Source organism: Bufo bufo, chromosome 7, assembly GCF_905171765.1.
Source record: "Bufo bufo chromosome 7, aBufBuf1.1, whole genome shotgun sequence".
Lineage (NCBI taxonomy): Eukaryota > Metazoa > Chordata > Amphibia > Anura > Bufonidae > Bufo > Bufo bufo.
Window position 1 is genome coordinate 178,633,341 of NC_053395.1, and position 20,216 is coordinate 178,653,556.

The 20,216-nt window shown below is 42.1% G+C and overlaps 1 protein-coding gene across 2 annotated transcripts in view; it reads left to right on the forward strand.

The window, feature by feature from the left end:
• CCDC141 (coiled-coil domain containing 141) overlaps positions 1-20,216 on the forward strand; it is a 177,989-nt gene that overhangs the window by 7,667 nt on the left and 150,106 nt on the right. For both annotated transcript variants that reach the window (XM_040441010.1, XM_040441011.1), the window contains exon 2: positions 14,372-14,494. In XM_040441010.1, the coding sequence (XP_040296944.1) occupies positions 14,372-14,494 (123 nt within the window). The remainder of the gene's footprint in view (positions 1-14,371; positions 14,495-20,216) is intronic.

The following is a 20,216-nucleotide window of genomic DNA, read 5'->3' on the forward strand; positions in this document are numbered from 1 at the left end:
CCTGCAGCTCCTTTAATGTTGCTGTAGGCCTCTTGGTAGCCTCCCAGACCAGTTTTCTTCTCGTCTTTCCATCAATTGTGGAGGGACGTCCAGTTCTTGGTAATGTCACTGTTGTGCCATATTTTCTCCACTTGATGATGACTGTCTTCACTGTGTTCCATGGTATATCTAATGCCTTAGAAATTCTTTTGTACCCTTCTCCTGACTGATACCTTTTAACAATGAGATCCCTCTGATGCTTTGGAAGCTCTCTGTGGACCATGGCTTTTGCTGTGGGATGCGACTAAGAAAATTTCAGAAAAGACCAACTAGAGCAGCTGAACTTTATTTGGGGTTAAACAGAGGCACTTTAAATTATGTCAGTTGTATGCTGACTCTTATTTAAGGCCTCTTTCCCACGGGCCGCAATGCACGAGCACAGTCCGTGGGGCAGCCGCAGCGGATCTCGGACCCATTCACTTGAATGGGTCCGCGATCCGGCCGTTCCGCAAAAAGATAGGACATGTTCTATCTTTTTGCGGAACGGAAGTACGGGATGAAACCCAACGGAAGCACTCCGTTCGTTCCGGGGTTCCGCACCATTCTGCACCATTCCGCATCTCCGGATTTGCGGACCCATTGAAGTGAATGGGTCCGCATCCGTGATGCGGAATGCCCACGGAACGGCGCCCGTGTATTGGGGATCCGCAAATGCGGTCCGCAATACGGCAACGGGGTGCACACGCCCGTGGGAAAGAGGTCTTAACATGATTTTGAATGTGATTGCTTAATTCTGAACACAGCTACATCCCCAGTTATAAGAGGGTGTGCACACTTATGCAACCACATATTTTTTTTTTTTGTTTTCTTCCCTCCGCCTAAAAGATTTTAGTTAGTTTTTCAATTGAGTTGTACAGTTTATAGGTCACATTAAAGCTGGAAAAAGTTCTGAAATTATTTATCTTTGTCTCATTTTTTTACAGCACAGAAACCTGACATTTTAACAGGGGTGTATAGATTTTTTATGTCCACTGTACATGAGTGCATGGTATTACATCTATACAGTTGAGTACTTCTCTATAATGGCTTCTATGCTGCTGCTGCTGCTGTTCCTCTAAGCAATATTGTTAGTCAGCAGAATCTCCTGTTGTTTTTGTTCTGTATATGGGAGACATCATAGCAGCAAGTCTCCTCACAGTATCTCAGGGAAAATGACAACCAGAGAAACAGGCTAAAAGTGTAGAATATAAGTCATGTAATGGTCAGGTATAGTGTTCTTCCTGATATACACACTCACACAATAACTTACTCTAATAGTCATGGAAAAGACAGTGAACTTTCTAAATAGTCTTAATGAAAAATGTCTTATTTTGCTACTGTAGAGTATGAGCAGCTCATTCAAATAGCTTAGAGATGAGTGAATTTTTAAAAAATTTGATTCACCGATTCGCCGAATTTTAATGAAAAAATATGGCTTGATCCGAATATATTCGCGACGAATTTGGTTAAAAATGGCTATTTCCTGGCTGCAGAGAGCCTTTACAGTGGTGCCTTGCAGTAACACGCATAGGGAGTCTGCTTTGGTAGTGAAATAATACTGTGAGTCCGTTTGACATGCAGATGACAGGAGTCACTCTTAGAATCACTGCACACTTCACTTATTTGGGCAGTCACTGTACCAAAACTGACCAAATAACTAAAGTATGAACTCAGCCTTACAGGTCAATGTTAGCGCTAAGAAGAAGCTAACTCCTTTTACACGTCGTCAGCTGATTCCACATAGGCTACTTTCACACTACCGTTCAGAGCGGGTCCGTCTGATGTCTGCACAGACGGATCCGCTCCTATAATGCAGACGTTTGGATCCATTCAGAACGGATCCGTCTGCATTATAGTTTAAAAAAAATTCTAAGTGTGAAAGTAGCCTGAACGGATCCGTCCAGACTTTACATTGAAAGTCAACGGGGGGCGGATCCGTTTGAAGATTGACCCATATTGTGTCATCTTCAAACGGATCCGTCTCCATTGACTTACATTGTAAGTCTGGACGGATCCGCTTGCCTCCGCACGGCCAGGCGGACACCCGAACGCTGCAAGCAGCGTTCAGGTGTCCGCTTGCTGAGCGGAGCGGAGGCTGAACGCTGCCAGACTGATGCATTCTGAGCGGATCCGCGTCCACTCAGAATGCATTAGGGCAGTACGGATGCGTTCGGGGCCGCTTGTGAGCCCCTTCAAACGGAGCTCATGAGCGGACACCCGAACGCTAGTGTGAAAGTAGCCTCAGATGTCTACAGAACCTGTTCTATTGAACGCTTATACAAGTAGAGCCCCCCGACAAGTTTGTGTTGATGTCACTGATTATTTTGCCCTTCCTCTGATCCATCAGAACAGTAACCCACAAAAACGGATCCTGTTTGTGGAGCATCCGCCTTCACTCGGTCAGCATTTGGTCAGTAATCCATCAGTATTGCTAATGCCAAAAAAACAGGAGTGGATCCAAAACAGAGATGACACGTGAACTGAATATTTGCATGTCTTCTGTGTTTTGTACCCACTCCTGCTTTTGGCTACCAAATCATAAGCCAATTCTGATTGGACCATACAGGCCTTACAGCTGCTACACAGAGAAGATCGGTTGTGCCTGTCATTTTTCCTTCCTTTTGACAGATCAGAAGAAGGGTCAAATAAATGATGATGTCAGCCAAGCCAAAAAGGCTAAATAGTGGCCCAGTCATGAAATGGGTGGGAACAGCATGAGAAGTCCACAGAGTGGCCCTATGACATAGTGGTGAGGTGGCGGCAGCATGAGGAGGCCACAGAGTGGCAAGGTGACATAGTGTGGAGGTGGCGGCAGCATCAGGAGGCCACAGAGTGGCAAGGTGACATATTGTGGAGGTACCAGAAGCATCAGGAGACCACAGAGTGGCAAGGTGACAGTGTGGAGGTTACAGAAGCATGAGGAGGCCACAGAGTGGCAAGGTGACATAGTGTTGAGGTAGCAGTGTCAGGAGACTACATAGTGGCAAGGTGACATATTGTGGAGGTAGCAGCATCAAGGGACTACATAGTGGCAAGGTGACATATTGTGGAGGTAGCAGCATCAGGAGACCACAGAGTGACCCAGTGACAGAGTGTGGAGGTGGCTGTAAAAAACAGTACCCGCGGAGGATGGTGGGTGTAAGAAGGAGCACTTGGCATCAGATGTTTGGAATCAGGTGGGTGGCAGTATCAAAACAGTAGCTGAGGCAGGTAGCCAGAAGAAACCGGTCTCTTTTGTCAAAGTGTTGGTGTGACACCATGGATGATCTAGTCTGATGCATCAGGCATTTGTGGGTGGAAATCCTGGCTGATCCACGCCTGATTCATCTTGACAAAGGTCAGTCTCTTCACAGTTAGGCTGGACAGGCGAGTTCTCCTTGGGGTAACTATGGCTTCCGCCACACTAAACACCCGCTCTGATGCCACACTACTGGCTGGGCAGGACAGCTTTTCCAGGGCAAACTCGGCCAGTTGCGGCCACAAATCCAGTTTGGCTGTCCAGTAGTCCAGCGGATCTTCAATGGCGGCTGGCAGGGTGCACTCCAAGTATGCTGGTTCAGGTTCTGCTCTATGTCTAGCTGCTGGTGAGTAGTTTCTTCACTACGCGGGTGAAGAAAGCTGCTCATCAGCGACTCTAGACTCAGGCTGCTGCTGATGGAGCTGGTACTGATCCTGCCACCCCACCCTTCCCCAGCAGCCATGGCAGTGGAACGTGAGCACAGAGGGTCCCCCCCGGTCAGACCTGCGAGAGGATGGACGATGGAGAAGATAGGCAGCGGCCAACTGACTACATAAGATGTCTCTATAGTAGTTCAGTTTGTCCTCCCTCTCAGCGGGTGTAATAAAGGCCCCCATTTTGAACCGGTAGCGAGGGTCCAACAAGGTGGAGAGCCAGAAGTCATCCCTCTGCTGAATGGTGACAATTCGGCTGTCACTACGCAAGCAAGTGAGCATGCAGCGGGCCATTTGCGCAAGTGATTTGCGCAAGTGACAGTGTGTCTGGGTCCTCTGCCTCATCTTCCTCATCGCCCTGTAGCTCCTCCGGCTGCTACTGCTCCTCCTGTCCCGTCACCTGTGTAGAAAAACCACCAATTTCGGTACACATTGCTTGTGCTCCAATGTCCTCCTCCTCCTCCAGTTCAGCCCCCACAGGGCTTATGTGGCTGTGAGATGTAGGCGCCATGTCTCCAGTCCCCTGACCAGACAGATTTACCATCATCTGTTCCAGGACATGAAGCAGTGGAATGCTGTTGTTCATCCCGTACTCCTGGCGACTGACAACGTTGCCTCCTCAAAGGGCCTAAGCAAACGGCAGGTGTCACGCATGAGCTGCCACTGGCTGACATCGAAGTTACACAGGGGAGTACTCCTGTTCGCTTGGATCATCAAGAAATCGTTGATGGCCTTTCTCTGTTCGCATAGTCGATCCAACATATGGAGGGTGGAATTCCAACGGGTGGAAATGTCGCATATCAGCCTATGTTGGTGGATGCTGTTCTGCCACTGCAGCTCAAGGAGGGTGTGCTTTGCGGTGTACGAGTGGCTGAAGTGCATGCAAAGTTTTCTCGCCGATTTTAGGATGTCTTTCAGATGGGTGGAAGACTTCAGGAACCGTTTGACAACCAGATTGAACACGTGTGCCACGCAGGGCGCATGGTTGAGCCATCCTTGACGCAGCACCCACACCATGTTCGTCCCATTGTCGGTCACCATGGTTCCGATTTTGAGTTGTCGCGGAGAAAGCCAGGATTCAATTTCTTGCTGAAGGACACGGAGCAGTTCTTCCCCTGTGTGACTCCGTTCGCCCAGGCAAACCAGGTGCAGAACAGTGTGAGAGTGATGAGAGGGGTCGCACATGGCTTGCATACACTACATGCCTCCAACATAATTCTTGGATCGCTACATGAAAATAATGTATTTGCTGTAAATCGCGAGAGGAGCATAGTTAGAGACATTGACTTCACAAGAGATACAGAGCAGCGGAGTTCAGCCACCTCTATTTGCTTCCCGCTGTTTACTGCTCCTGAATTAAAATTGGGGCAAACAGCTTCAGCTTCCTCTGATGTGTATGCCTACGGAGTCCTTTTGTTATGGCTTTGCACAGGGAGCAAGAATGTTACGCACAATTCTGATGGAATTCCTGATCTTAAGAAATTGGACTTGGACTCCAAAGCAGAGGCTCTCCTGTCATGTCTTGTGTGCTGTGGAGATCGAATGCAGACGGAGCAGATAAAAACACATACATTTTTTCAACTTACTGAAGCTGCTTGATTTAATTGTGAATAGATGGTAAAGGCAAAGTCTGCTGGTGTGTTGTCATTAGCGTCTTCATTATGTTTACTGCAGGACCCATGATGATGTAATTCGGTCCATACAGCAAAAGGAAGTATACAATCATCCATCAATTTTCCCCAAAAAACATGTTTGAAATAAAAAATTTCACCAATGAAAGCATAATAAAATTCGGTTCATACAGAACAAAGTCTACAATCACCCATCAATTTTTCCCAAAAAGCCTGTTTCACATAAAAAATTTCACCACTACGTAATTTGGTCCATACAGCAAAAGGAGGTCTATAATCACCCATCAATTTTCCCGAAAAAAACTTGTTTGAAATAAAAATTTTTACCAATGAAAGGATAATGGAATTCTGTTCATACAGAACAAAGTCTACAATCACCCATCAATTTTTCCCAAAAAAGCCTGTTTCACATAAAAAAGGTCATCACTACATAATTCGGTCCATACCGCAAAAAGGGCTTTACCACATATAACTGCACCGCTGAACGGCAAATAGGCCCTTATTTTTTTCCTACTTTTCCACTACACAAGGCTTTTCAACATATAAGTGCAACGCTGAACGGCGCATATATTTTTCTTTTGCCACTAATACACGGCAAACAGTGCTTTAGAATATATAACTGCACCGTTGAACGGCAATTAGGTCCTAATTTTTTTCCACTTTTCCACTACACAAAAGGCTTTTCAACATATAAGTGCAATGCTTAACGGCGAATATATTTTTATTTTGCCACTAATACACGGCAAACAGGGCTTTAGAAAATATAACTGCACCGCACAAGGGCAAATATATTTTTCTTTTGCCACTAATACACGGCAAAAAGGGCTTTAAAACATATAACTGCATGGCACAAGGGTAAATAAGATGTACTGTAGAAATATTTCCTTGTAATAAACCCTGTTAATGGCTGTATCAAACAGCACTTGCACCCCAATAACAAGAACGATTCTGCTGGAATGACAGAGCTGTATAATGGCAATTTGGATCCCCAGTCAGTGCAACAAGGTGTAGGATTGTTCCTATTACCCAGTCTGTAACCTCCCCTACTAAACCCTGTTCTACATCAATGCTGCGGAATAATTCCTCCCTATCCTTTCCCTGCACTTTTAAATTGTTTTTTCACCAGAATCAAGTCTTTTCTATCACTGTCCCTAGCGCCTGCTGACATCTCTCCCTGCACTAAGTTTGCTGGTAAATGTCAGAATCCAAGATGCTAAGGCTATTTATAGTGCTGTGACATCACAGGGCTGGCTGACTGCTGATTGGCTGCATGCATGGCTTTATGGGGGATCCCGCCTTCCCAGAGTTCCTTGCTCCATGTCCTCACAAGTGTAGCAGCCATTTTAGCGTGAGGAAATTCAGCTTCGGTGCGAATCAAATTTTTCCTGAAATTCGGATCTAATTCCACTTCGTCAGCTTCGATTCGCGTATCTCTAATTACTGTCCTGCAGCACACTACTCCCATTTCTGACATCTCTGCTCTACCTTATCTTCCTCTTAGTCTTATTGATACCAGCAAGGAGAAGGGAGGAGTTGTGCACAACAGATCAGAGTCTTGGGGTGAGGGACAGCATCCACCTTTTCTAGGAGAGAGGATCATATAGGTTGTACCATATTGGAATGTACTGTAGATAGGGAAGAAAGTGCTCAGGACGAACTACAGAGTGAACTGGAAATTATACAATCCTCGGAATCAGTTTCTGTCAGCATAAGGAATAAGAGATCCCTCATGGGCTGGAGCTGTGGGAATCAGTCTATGAATGAAGGTGTATTCTTACATGACATCTAGTGAAGGTAGCAGTATTGTGGACACACAGTCCTCATGTCCTGCATTCATTACTGGGAGGGAAAATCTGAAACCAGGAGCAGGTTTCACATTGAATATCAAGGGGTCTGAAAATGAATTATGAAAGAGACTGCATGCTGAAATGCAGTGCAACCTTTTCAAATCAGGGTAACCTGAACTTTCCCTGCCAGAGACGTCTATAACCTTTAAAGCTCTATTCTCTAACCCTTTTTGGGTTTATGTTCCCAAATCTCCCAATGTGTGTGCAGAACATTTTTACAATTATATATCATACAGATGCTCACAACACCCTTAGACACATTACAGCAATGTTAGCATTTCTTTGCAGGATGCCTCTGCTGAAGAGTGCAGTTCACTATGCTTTTCTGTAAAGCAGAAAAAAGTATGCAGTTCCATATCCCCTGAACATATGTCAAAAGGGCACTCTAAAATAGAGCAGTCAGTGGGTGCCTATTCCACAACGTGATTTAAACACAGGCTAACTCGTTGCTCTGTCTGTTCTGATTCTCACAGAAAAGAAGATTGGCGGTAAAGTTCTTCACCCTTGACCCCTTCAAGACCAAGCTAGTTTTTACCTTCAGGACCTGGCCATTTTTAGCAAATCTGACATGTGTCACTTCATGTGGTAATAACTTTAAAACGCTTTTACTTATCCAGGCCATTCTGAGATTTTTTCTCGTAACATATTGTACTTCATGACAGTGGTAAAATTGAGTAAAAAAAATTCATTTTTAATTAATAAAAAAATACCAAATTTGCCAAAAATGTGGAAAAATTAGCAAATTTCCAAATTTCAATTTCTCTATTTTTATAATAGAATAGTAATACCTCCAAAAATAGTTATTACTTTACATTCCCCATATGTCTACTTCATGTTTGGATCATTTTGTGAATGCCATTTTATTTTTTGGGGACGTTACAAGGCTTAGAGGTTTAGAAGCAAATCTTGAAATTTTTCAGAAAATTTCCAAAACCCTCTTTTTATGGACAAGTTCAGGTCTGAAGTCACTTTGTGAGGCTTACATAATAGAAACCACCCAAAAATGACCCCATTTTAGAAACTACACCCCTCAAGGTATTCAAAACTGATTTTACAAACTTTGTTAACCCTTTAAGTATTCTACAAGAATTAAAAGAAAATGGAGATGAAATTTCAGAATTTTACTTTTTTGGCAGATTTTCCATTTTAATCAATTTTTTTCAGTAACAATGCAAGGGTTAACAGCCAAACAAAACTCAATATTTATTACCCTGATTCTGTAGATTACTGAAACACCCCATTTGTGATCGTAAACCGCTGTACAGGCACAAGGCAGGGCGCAGAAGGAAAGGAATGCCATATGGTTTTTGGAGGGCCATGTCACATTTGAAGACCCCCTGATGCACCCCTAGAAACTCCCAAAAAAATTACTCCATTTTGGAAACTACGGGATAAGGTGGCAGTTTTGTTGGTACTATTTTAGGGTACATATGATTTTTGGTTGCTCTATATTGCAAGGTAACAAAAAATAGCTGTTTTGGCATAATTTTTATTTTTTGTTAATTACAATGTTCGAATTTGGCGACTGTCTTATGTAGGGTCTCATTTTTTGCGGGAGGAGATGACTGTTTTATTGGTACAATTTTGGAGTGTGTATGACTTTTTGATTGCTTGGTATTACACTTTTTGTGATTTAAGGTGAAAAAAAATTGCTTTTTTGACAACGTTTATATTTTATTTTTTTACGGTGTTCATCTGAGGGGTTAGGTCATGTGATATTTTCATACAGCAGGTGATTATGGATACGGTGATACCTAATATGTATACGTTTTTTATTTATTAAAGTTTTACACAATAACAGCATTTTTGAAACAAAGAAAATCATGTTTTAGGCTGGGTTCACACGGGCGTTGCGGGAAAATGTGCGGGTGCGTTGCGGGAACACCAGCGATTTTTCCGCGCGAGTGCAAAACATTGTAATGCGTTTTGCACTCGCGTGAGAAAAATCGTGCATGTTTGGTACCCAAACCCGAACTTCTTCACAGAAGTTCGGGCTTGGGATCGGTGTTCTGTAGAATGTATTATTTCCCTTATAACATAGTTATAAGGGAAAATAATAGCATTCTGAATACAGAATGCATAGTAAAATAGCGCTGGAGGGGTTAAAAAATAAATAAATAATTTAACTCACCTTAGTCCACTTGATCGCGTAGCCCGGCATCTCCTTCTGTCTCCTTTGCTGAACAGGACCTGTGGTGAGCATTAATTACAGGTAAAGGACCTTTGGTGACGTCACTCCGGTCATCACATGATCCATCACCATGGTAAAAGATCATGTGATGGATCATGTGATGACCGGAGTGACGTCACCAAAGGTCCTTTACCTGTAATTAATGCTCACCACAGGTCCTGTTCAGCAAAGGAGACAGAAGGAGATGCCGGGCTACACGATCAAGTGGACTAAGGTGATGCGTGAAAATCACCGCTCATCTGAACAGCCCCATTGAAATGAATGGGTCGGGATTCAGTGCGGGTGCAATACGTTCACCTACCGCATTGCACCCGCGCGGAAATCTCGCCCGTGTGAACGCAGCCTTAGTGTTTCCATATTCTGAGAGCCATAGTGTTTTTATTGTTTGGGCCTCATTTGGGTCTCATTTTTTGCGGGATGAGATGACGGATAGATTGGTATGATTTTGGGGTGCGTATGACTTTTTGATCGCTTGGTGTTACACTTTTTGTGATGTAAGGTGACAAAAAATGGCTTTTTTCACACCGTTTTTTTTATGGTGTTCACTTGAGGAGTTAAATCATGTGATATTTTTATAGAGCAGGTCGTTACGGATGTGGCAATACCTAATATTTCTACTTTTTTTATTTATTAAAGTTTTATACACTAATATTTTTGAAACAAAAAAAAAACGTTTTAGTGTCTCTACAGTCTGAGAGCCATATTTATTTTTATTTTTTGGGCGATTGTTTTAGGTAGGGGCTTATTTTTTTGCGGAATGCGTTGGCGGTTAGATTGGTACTATTCTGGGGGGCATACGCCTTTTGATCTATTGGTGTTGCACTTTTAGTGATGTAAGGTGAGAAAAATGTTTTTTTTTAGCCCAGTTTTTATTTTACTTTTTTCACAGTGTTCATCTGAGGGGTTATGTCATGTGATATTTTTATGGAACCGGTCTATACGGATGCGGCGATTATTATTTTGGAAAGGGGACGCTTTTTTTTTTTACTTGAAACTTAAATTTCTTTATTATAAAAAAACACTTTTTTTTACTTTATTTTACTTTATATATTTGTCTCACTGTGGGACTTCACCTTTTCAGGGTTTGATCCCTGTTTCAATTCAGTACAATACATTCTGTATTGTACTAAATTGAACTGTCAGCGTCTCATCGACCCCCTGCCAGTGCAGCTTGGGGGGGCGATGAAGTCAGAGGGAGCCCCCTCCCTCTGTATACCCCACACGTGCTGCGGTCAGCGCTGACCGCCGCACATGAAAGGGTTAATCCGCCGGCAGCACCACACACACCGATGCCGGCTGATGCAGCAGGGGCCCGGCTATCAGTAGCAGCCGGGCCTGTGCTGCGGATTGGGCGGGTGCAGCTCCTGCACCCGCCCGATCCCATCACGTACATGGACGCGAGGATGCGACAAGGAGCCACATTTGCTCATGCACATGTACGTGATAATGCAGAAAGTTTTTTTTTATGTGTGCAGGAGTGGATCATAAGAGGAGAAAAAGTATAGAGGACAAATACAACTTTTTTTTAAAGTCATTCCAGGTTTTGGCTCCCAAAACTGCATGCAAAAACATGACCGCGTGGTCATACTCTTCGTCCCACAAGTAAGTATGGATTTTTCAGGTTGAATTCCCAGGTCACAGTTAGTGTTCATCGCCAATATGTTAATCGCAAATTTTTATCACGAATATCGACACTTCGAGAAGTTGCAAAGATGTAGAATATAGTGCTATATATTCGTAATCGCAAATATTCTAGATTTCTTTTTTTCAGCAGTACCCTCACTGCTTCTTGCTTGTGGGCCAATGAGAAGGCTGCAATATCCTTGTCTGAGCTTAGCAACATCCCTAGCAACCAATAGGAAAGTTGCCTACACCGTACTATATAAGAAATTCTACAGCAGCCATTTTCTGCTGTTTTTTGCAGGTCTGAGAGAGAGAGCAGTGACATTGCTGTGCTCTGTGCTTTTCTGAGTCATCTGGATCCTTATTCAATTACATTAGTTAGTTAGTTAGTTATCTCATATATATAATACAGATAGTTAGTGGGAGATCAGTGTAGTGATATAGTGCAGCTGATTCCAGAGCAGGGTGTTAGGTAGTGTGATAGGAATTACTGTGCTGTGCATTTTCTCCAGTCTCAGGAAACTTCTAGCAGCTTGAAAATTGTAGCAAAAGTGAGCCACGCCTGTATTGCACACGCAATACGCGCATATTTCATTGCCGATTTTTGCAATCAAGAAAATAATGACTGGAGATCACGAATTCTAGAATTTACGAATTTATGGCAAAAATTCGCGAAATATCTTGAAAACGAATATTGCCTATGCTGCTCATCACTAGTCATAGTCCCCAGAATAGTTCCAATTGTCAGCAGGCTTTGGGGTGAAGCTCCTGCACACAACCATATCCATTTTTGCAGTCCGCAAATTATGGATCCACAATTTTTTTGTTTTACTCCTTGAGAAATGTACTATACTTATACAAAATAGACCAGAATTAAACATATTCTATTTTTTGTGAAGTTGCGGAACGGACTTCCAGTTTGTCCGCATCTGATCCACAATAAATGCGGATGGGATGCGGACTAAAATCATGGTCATATGCATGAGCCCTCAGAGTCAGGGTCAAAACACAATAACCTGGTGCTTCTTGGGAAGGAACGGTTCCTTCCCAATAATTGCCTCCTCAGTCGGCGCATCTAAATGCGCCTTAACATTGTCAAGGTCAACCTATTTCTTTTAGTAAAAGCCAGCATGTCCACATTAGTCCCTTCTGCTTTACCTGTTGTATGTAAAAGCACTAAACAGTTTAAAACGCAATTAAATTATACAATATACAACAACAAAAATGTTAAATTATCAACCATGTAACAACTGTATAGTATATTTGCAAAGCTTTTTGGGAGCTCAGCAAGTGTTGTAATCACATTTCATTGGAGAATGTGCACATTTGATGACATATTAGTAGCCAGTTAATAGACTCATTACTATGAGATGCCTGATGAAGCATAAGATTCAGTAGCGGAGTCCCATTAGTGTTTAGTCTTGAGTTAGTGCTATTACTATTCAGTGGTAATCCTTTCGTGAACAGACCTTTCCCTCTAATTATTTATTTACACCGACCTGTCTCCTTTCCTCCAGTGCTTCAGTTTACACCACACGCACAGATTACCATCTAATACTGTTTTGATACATGAGTTGATGGAGAAACCATTCCTCATTTGCAAAGCAATACTATAAATTAAGAAATAAAGAGAAATAGATCCATAATATCAGTATACATCCAACAAACAAAACAATAAAGCATTACCACTCCTATGCCCTGCTTCTATCAGTGTATGCTAATATATGTCATCTTGTGTATTTATTTCAGGTCCTATACACTGTGCATTTCTAATGTTTGCAACTGTTATGTTTATGTGTAATGTTCCTGGTTCACCAGCAGGTGGCAGCAAACACGGCAGAGCTATGCTTAGGTAGAATGGAGCTTTCCATTCCATTCTAACCCCCGAGTCCCATTTCCTGCAGGAAGGGTGGGGACCGTGAGAGTTGGTCTAGCTGACCCCCTTCCAAGAGAGGGTGTGCTGGGCCAGAGCATCCTAAGCTCTGCTGGACATGGAGGCCAAAGCTTGACGCCTCAGGGGCCAGAAGGATTGTTCCCTGGCCAAACATAGAGTCAGACTATCAAGTGTTGTGCAGCATAAAGAAGAAGCAAAGTCATACAGTCAGCTTGTCAGCTTGTCAGTGCAGCAGAGCCAGAGAGCAACATATGTAGCAGAGATGAGTTTGCCTGCCAGAGTTTTAAATGCTAAAACCTGCTGGGACCAAGACAAAGTTGGAAGATTGTGTCTGATGAAAGTTTACTCAAGTAAAGCTGCTTTTCAACTACATCTTAAGGTCTGGGCTCAAGTTATTATTTTATCCCTCAATTATTCCCCCTATTTGTTTGCTTCAGAGACAAAGCCTGGGGTCCAGCCGAATCCAGGTAGGAGCACCGTGACACATTTTAAAAGGTCATTTTAGGCCGCACTATACCACTCAGCATTTCCTATGTCTATGTCGCATCTTAAAGGGCCCTAGGGGCAGGCGGCCTGTTGCACAGTCAATGAACCTAAATTGGCATATGTGTAAATCGTGTACATATGGCAGACCTTGTCGGGGACAGTGTGACAAGGTGAAGAACGGCAAAGAAATTAGGTGTAACAGACACATTATTGGGGCACATACAATTTTACTGTTTGGGGGGATTGGATCCATAACGAACCTGTAGCAAATAACTTGTCCACAAGGGAATAGATGTTATTGTTTAGCCAGTTCCATGAGATCAACATCCACATCAAATACTGTGATTAGCTATAACATGCTAAAGTATATCCCTGATTTAATATAACTTGATGTGGATATGTTCCTCATGATGCGTTAAAACCTGTTTTGTTTTATTTTAACTTTTTTGCTCCAAACCTTCCTTAGACTGTATTATGTTTAAGGCCTCATTCATACAAAAGTAAGCCATCCGTCCCCAGGCACCTGGATTGCGGCGCGGACCCATTTACTTGAATGGGTCCGTGATCCGCAATATACAGCAAAAGATAAGACATGTCCTATCTTTTGCGGTGCGGAGGCACGGACCCAAAATCCCACTGAAGCACTTGGGCTTCCAGTCTGTGCCTCCACTCCGTATCTTGTGGATTGTGGACCCATTGAAGTCAAGGGGTTTGCATCCTTGATACAAAATTTGCAGGACTGGTGCCCGTATATTGAGGATCCGCCATTTACAGTCCACAATACAGGCATGGACGGCTTACGATCATGTGAATGGGCCCTAACCTAAAGCCTAACAGGAGAAGTCAGCAGAGACTATGCATCTCAATGAAGCTTAGAGACTCTGGGACTAGATAATAGCATGGCTGGTGTAACCTACAGTAGCTACTTCATGAAAATTACAGAAATTGAACCATTAATAAAATATGTTGTTTCTACATATGGTAAAATAAAGTGGATCTATTTTTACAGAGTGGAGAACTAGTCCAGTTGCAGGTGGGAGAAGCTGTACCAAATTTACTAGAGATTGGGGAAAGCCACGATGAAGCCAAGAAACTGCTTCAAGACCACAGTGCACTTCTCTACAAAATCAAGGTAAGAGGACATGACAGAAGTATTCATTGACCCAAGTTCAAGTTGTTTTAATGCTTGTTCTCGATATTCACACTGGGAGTCGCTGGGAGTCGTAGTTTCACCACAGCTGTAGTGCCGGAGGTTAGCCATCACTGGTATAGGCTCACATAGACTCGTTGTAATGTAAATAATTGAAAGTATAGCCTTTATAAATATTAAGAACCCCTTTAAGCTGCTTCAGTCGCCTAATCTGGGATCTGTAGTACGTGGTATGAAGATTTAGGAGACAAAAATAATCATGGGTTGAACTATAGCCGTAGCAGCCATAGCACTTGCTATTGAGCCCAGAGGTTGGCGACTGGGGCCCAGTCAGATTTGAGAACATTTGGGGTAATTTATCAAACTGGTGTAAAGTAGAACTGGCTTAGTTGCCCAAAGCAACCAATCAGATTCCACCTTTCATTTTTCACAGCTCCTTTGGAAAATGAAAGGTGGAATCTAATTGGTTGCTATGGGCAACTAGGCCAGTTCTACTTTAAACCAGTTTGACAAATGACCCCAATTGTACCTTTTTGTGGGAAATAACAATGTGGGATTCGGATATATGGTGCTATTATACCTTTAATTATTGCTATTTATGCTGCTGGTTTAATTTTCTTACACTAGGAGGTGGGAGCCCCATCTTATTTTGCTATGGTGTTCTACGAATTATAGTTACACACCGAAAATAATACATCCTTTTGGTGCAAAGCTGAAAATAATGTAGAATGAAGGTACAGGGGTCAGCAACCTCTGATACTCCAGCTTTTGCAAAACTACAACTCTCAGCATGCTACATTCACTAACATGGGAGATCTGAGAACAGCTTAGCAAGTGTGCATGCTGGGTGTTGTAGTTTAACAACAGCTGAAGTGCCAAAGTTTGCTGATCCCTGCTGTAGCATATCCCAAAATAGCAGTCAGTTGCAAGAAAGCTAATAAATGGCATAAACAGGCCATGCTATGGTAGGACTGCAGGCATTCCTTACTTGTATCAGCTGGTGATTGGTAAACCAAGGATTTCAGGTGTATTTCTGCAGGAAAGCTGGTGCTGTCTTACAAGATCGCTGCAGAAACCAAGCTTCTTCATAGGAAATGTTCAGCCACATGCTACGTTCCCCAGTGATATTGGAAGATTGGTAGGTTTTTCAGAAGCCAGACTAAAAGCCAGATGGCTTCTTTAAAACGGAGTTGTCTTGATGAGACAACCCCTTTGAGTAAAAGCAGGTTCAATTTTCAGAATTTGGAGAAGTGGCCACAAGTGCAGCTCCTCTGTATTGGTATGAATAGGTTTTCTATAGATGTATGTGTGCTTTTATATAATATACAATCTTGAGCTAGCTGTAGATAGTGCTCTCACTAATGTTATTCTTACTGACCACCGCTAGAATGACTCTTCATCATGCATCCATCATGGTCATATACACAGCTGAGTCACATTATTATGAACCCTTTCTACTTTCGGCGTGAAGGAAGTCACACGTGTGGTGAGCTGGCTTGGTGGGTATATAAGGTGTGTGCTAGGCTGTCATGGGTAAAAGGAGTGATTTATCAGAGCTGCAAAAAGGGATGATTGCTGTCTTTCGGGCCAAGAGTGGCAGTAGTTCTGAAATTGCGCAGCTTGTGAACTGTTCGCATGCTGCTGTGGTGAAAGTGTATTGTGAGTGGACAAATGGCACCATTACCAATAAGTGATGTGGAAAGTTTGGAGTACCACCTGCCACTGATGTGAGAGGTGAACGTCAGCTACTAAGGTGCGCGATGGCGGCCCGACACACTACAGTAGAGCAGCTCTCTGCCAAAATGAACTAGGGGCTACCAGATGTGTGTCTAAAACAACAGTTCAGTGACCTCGACTGCGTATGTGGCTCCAAAGAAGACGGATGTCACTGTACCTCTGCTAAAAAAAGTTGCACTGGCAGAAAAGACATTAATTATTGGGATAGTATCAGAATTGGACCTCTGTTGATTAACAAAAGGTTGCCTTTTCCAGGCTCTGAGTCACATTTTATGCTTCATCGAACAGTTGGACATTGGCATGTCAGACGAGAAACATCAGAGAACAAACTCCCATTGCTGGAAGAACACAAGCTGGTGGTGGCAGTGTTATGGTCTGGGGAATATTTTTGAGGCATTTTCTGGGCCCACTCCTCCATGTGGAAGGCACTCACAACTGATTTGGGAATCCATTCTTGCAGATCACATACACCCATACATGCTGATGGGATCTTCTAGCAAGACAATGCTGCATGTCACACTTCTAGAAATGTCCAACATTGGTTGGAAGAGCATGACCAAATCTTCCCAGTACTACCCTGGACCCCTATTCCCCATACTTGAACCCAATTGAGTACCTGTGGATCCACCTTGATCATGGTGTTCGCTCTATGGATCCTCCCCATGCTCCCTCCAGAAGCTGTGGGGTGCTCTGCAATCAGCATGACTCGAGATACCTCTGACAACCTACCTGGACTTTATTGAGTCACTCCGAGCCCATCTAGCTGTTGTCCATGCTGCACACAGTGGTTACTCTGGATATTAGCTGGTGGTCATAATAATGTGACCTTAAACATATGCATTTATAGATTATGTTCACCATTGATTTATGGTGCTCCTGGGGGCTGTGCCCCAGTTCTACACATGCAGTATTTACCTGTCCATGAACAATATCAGAGAAGTAAAGCCCAAGCCACTTCCAAGGGAAGACAGTGCTTAGTTCTTACCAGCTATGATCTTTTTATTGTGAGCTACGTCGTACAAAATATTTGTTCTTTACTCTATTTTTATTCAGCACTGAATTCCAAAGGCTTGGTGACATTATAAAGATTAATTACAAGACCAGCGAGACTTGAATTTTCACATCCACTCCACCGCTGTCTATTATTCTGTAGACTAATGTAAAGTTTAAGAAGATGTGGACAAAAGAGTGGTTTCCCATGACAAGCAGTCAGTGAAAACCTGTTCTCTTTCCTGCCCTGCTTCTCACACAGGGTATTGTATATTAGGAAGTTTCTGCAAGAAAACTTTTAAAAAGGGGTTCTAAAAATGGCAAAGTGTAATATATTTATCTTTTAGATTCTATGATGATATGTTGTACAGGACACCAGGGACAGCAGTAAGTAACATCATTATACACAGCACATCATTGCTCTATCCAGTGTGATACATCATTCCACTGGACTAGAAAATTTGTCACAAATTGCTATAAATCAGGTATATTCAGGTCACTCTGCCTTAGGGTAGGGACACACGGAGTGGCCGTGCTGCCTTTCATGTAATAATGAAGACCACATTGTATAATCGGTCTTCATTATGAATGGCTGCGCGGCACCTTTAATGCACCTTTAAACAGGGCCTGTACTCACTTCTCCAACCTCAGCACTCTTCTGCCCTACAGATGGGAGCCCTTCTTTTGCCATCTGCTTTTCCTCCTTTTCCACATCATCTAATATCAATCACAATAAAAATCTATTAAAAAGCAAAGTTTAGCCACCTAACATAGGCCATAGGCCTAACTAACTGCACAAAGTCCTCAAAAATAGAAATACAGCCACAAAATGGAATATTTTTAAAAGCATCCTAAAATCTAATTGTGAGAGGTACATACCATATAGGAATAAAAGGTTAAGGAACAAGAAAAAAAAACAATGTGGATAAATAGAATTGTAAAGAAAGCAATAAATGACAAAAAGAAAGCATTTAAATCACTAAAACAGGAGAGGAGCGAGGAAGAACTGAAAAACTATAAAGAAAAGAATTTAATATGTAAAAAACAAATAAAAGCAGCCAAACTAGAGACTTGGAGATTAATTGCCAAAGATAGTATAACTAACCCTAAAATGTTCTTCAATTATATAAATGGTAAAAAGTATAAATCTGAAGGTGTTGGCCCTTTACAGAGTAATGAGGGGGGAGTTGCAGAGAGCGATGAGGAGAAAACAAAGCTATTAAATATTTTTTTCTCCACTGTATTCACTGAGGAAAATAAACTGTTAGATGAAATGCAGGATGTAAAAGTAAAAGTGCCCTGTCTGACCCTGGAAGAAAACAGCGGCGTCTTAAAAAGACAAATCACCGGAACCAGATGGCATACACCCCCATATTCTAAGAGAATTAAGTAATGTCATAGCCAGACCCTTATTTCTGATATTTAAGGACTCTATACTGACAGGGAGTGTTCCACAGGATTAGCGCATAGCAAATGTGGTGCCCATATTCAAAAAGGGTCCAAAAACAGAGCCCGGAAACTATAGGCCGGTAAGTTTAACATCTGTCGTGGGTAAACTGCTTGAAGGTTTTCTAAGAGATGCTATCTTGGAGTACCTCAATGAAAATAAGCAAATAACGCCATATCAGCAAGGCTTCATCAGGGATCGGTCATGTCAAACTAATTTAATCAGTTTCTATGAGGAGGTAAGTTCTAGACTTGACCGCGGCGAATCAATGGATGTCGTATATCTGAACTTCTCCAAAGCATTTGACACTGTACCACATAAAATGTTAGTATATAAAATGAGAATAATTGGACTGGGAGAAAACGTCTGTATGTGGATAAGTAAGTGGCTCAGTAATAGAAAACAGAGGGTGGTTATTAATGGCACACACTCAGATTGGGTCACTGTCACTAGTGGGGTACTACAGGGGTCAGTATTGGGCCCTATTTTCTTCAATATCTTTCTTAATGATCTTTTAGAAGATTTGTACTGTAAAATATCAATTTTTGCAGATAACACAAAACTGTGTAAAGTAATTAACACTGAAGAGGACAGTATACTGCTACAGAGGGATCTGGATAGATTGGAGGCTTGGGCAGATAAGTGGCAGATGAGGTTTAACACTGACAAATGTAAGGTTATGCACATTGAAAGGAATAATGCAAGTCACCAGTACATACTAAATAGTAAAACACTGGGTAACACTGACATGGAAAAGGACCTAGGAATTTAAGTGAACCGCAAACTAAGCTGTAGAAACTAGTATCAGGCATCTGCTGCCAAGGCCAATAAGATAATGGGTTGCATCAAAAGGGGCATAGATGCCCGTGATGAGAACTAGTGTTGAGCGTGAATATTCGAATAGGGAATATTATTCGCGAATATCGCAACTTCGCTAATTCGCAAATATTTCGAATATAGTGCTATGTCGAATATTCGTAATTTTTTAACATCTGAAAACATGATTCCTCCCTGCTTCTTTCTTGTGGGTCAATGAGTCATTGGCCCACAAGCAAGTTAAGCAGGAAGGAATCATGTTTTCATATGGAAAAAAAAGACGAATATTCTAAATAACGAATATATTGGCTATATTGCTATAGCTTCATTTTTTAAATATTCTTCATATTCTAAAACAAGAATATATAGCAATATAGCGAATATTCATAAAATACACATATAGACTGCAATTTAGCTAAAATAGTGCTATAGTATTTTTTTTAATAGTGTCAATTATTTCCAAGTTCAGAAGAGAAAAAAAAAAGAGACTATAATTTTTTTTTTATAGCACTATATTAGCTAAATTACAGTCTATATGTGTATTTTACGAATATTCGCTATATTGCTATAACTTCGTTTTTTAGAATATTCGTCATATTCTAAAACAAGAATATATAGCAATATAGCGAATATTCGTAAAAATACATAGCCATTAGCCAACCAATAGTAAAGTTGCCTTAGACAGTTAAAATCGCAATACGCGAAAAATTTTAT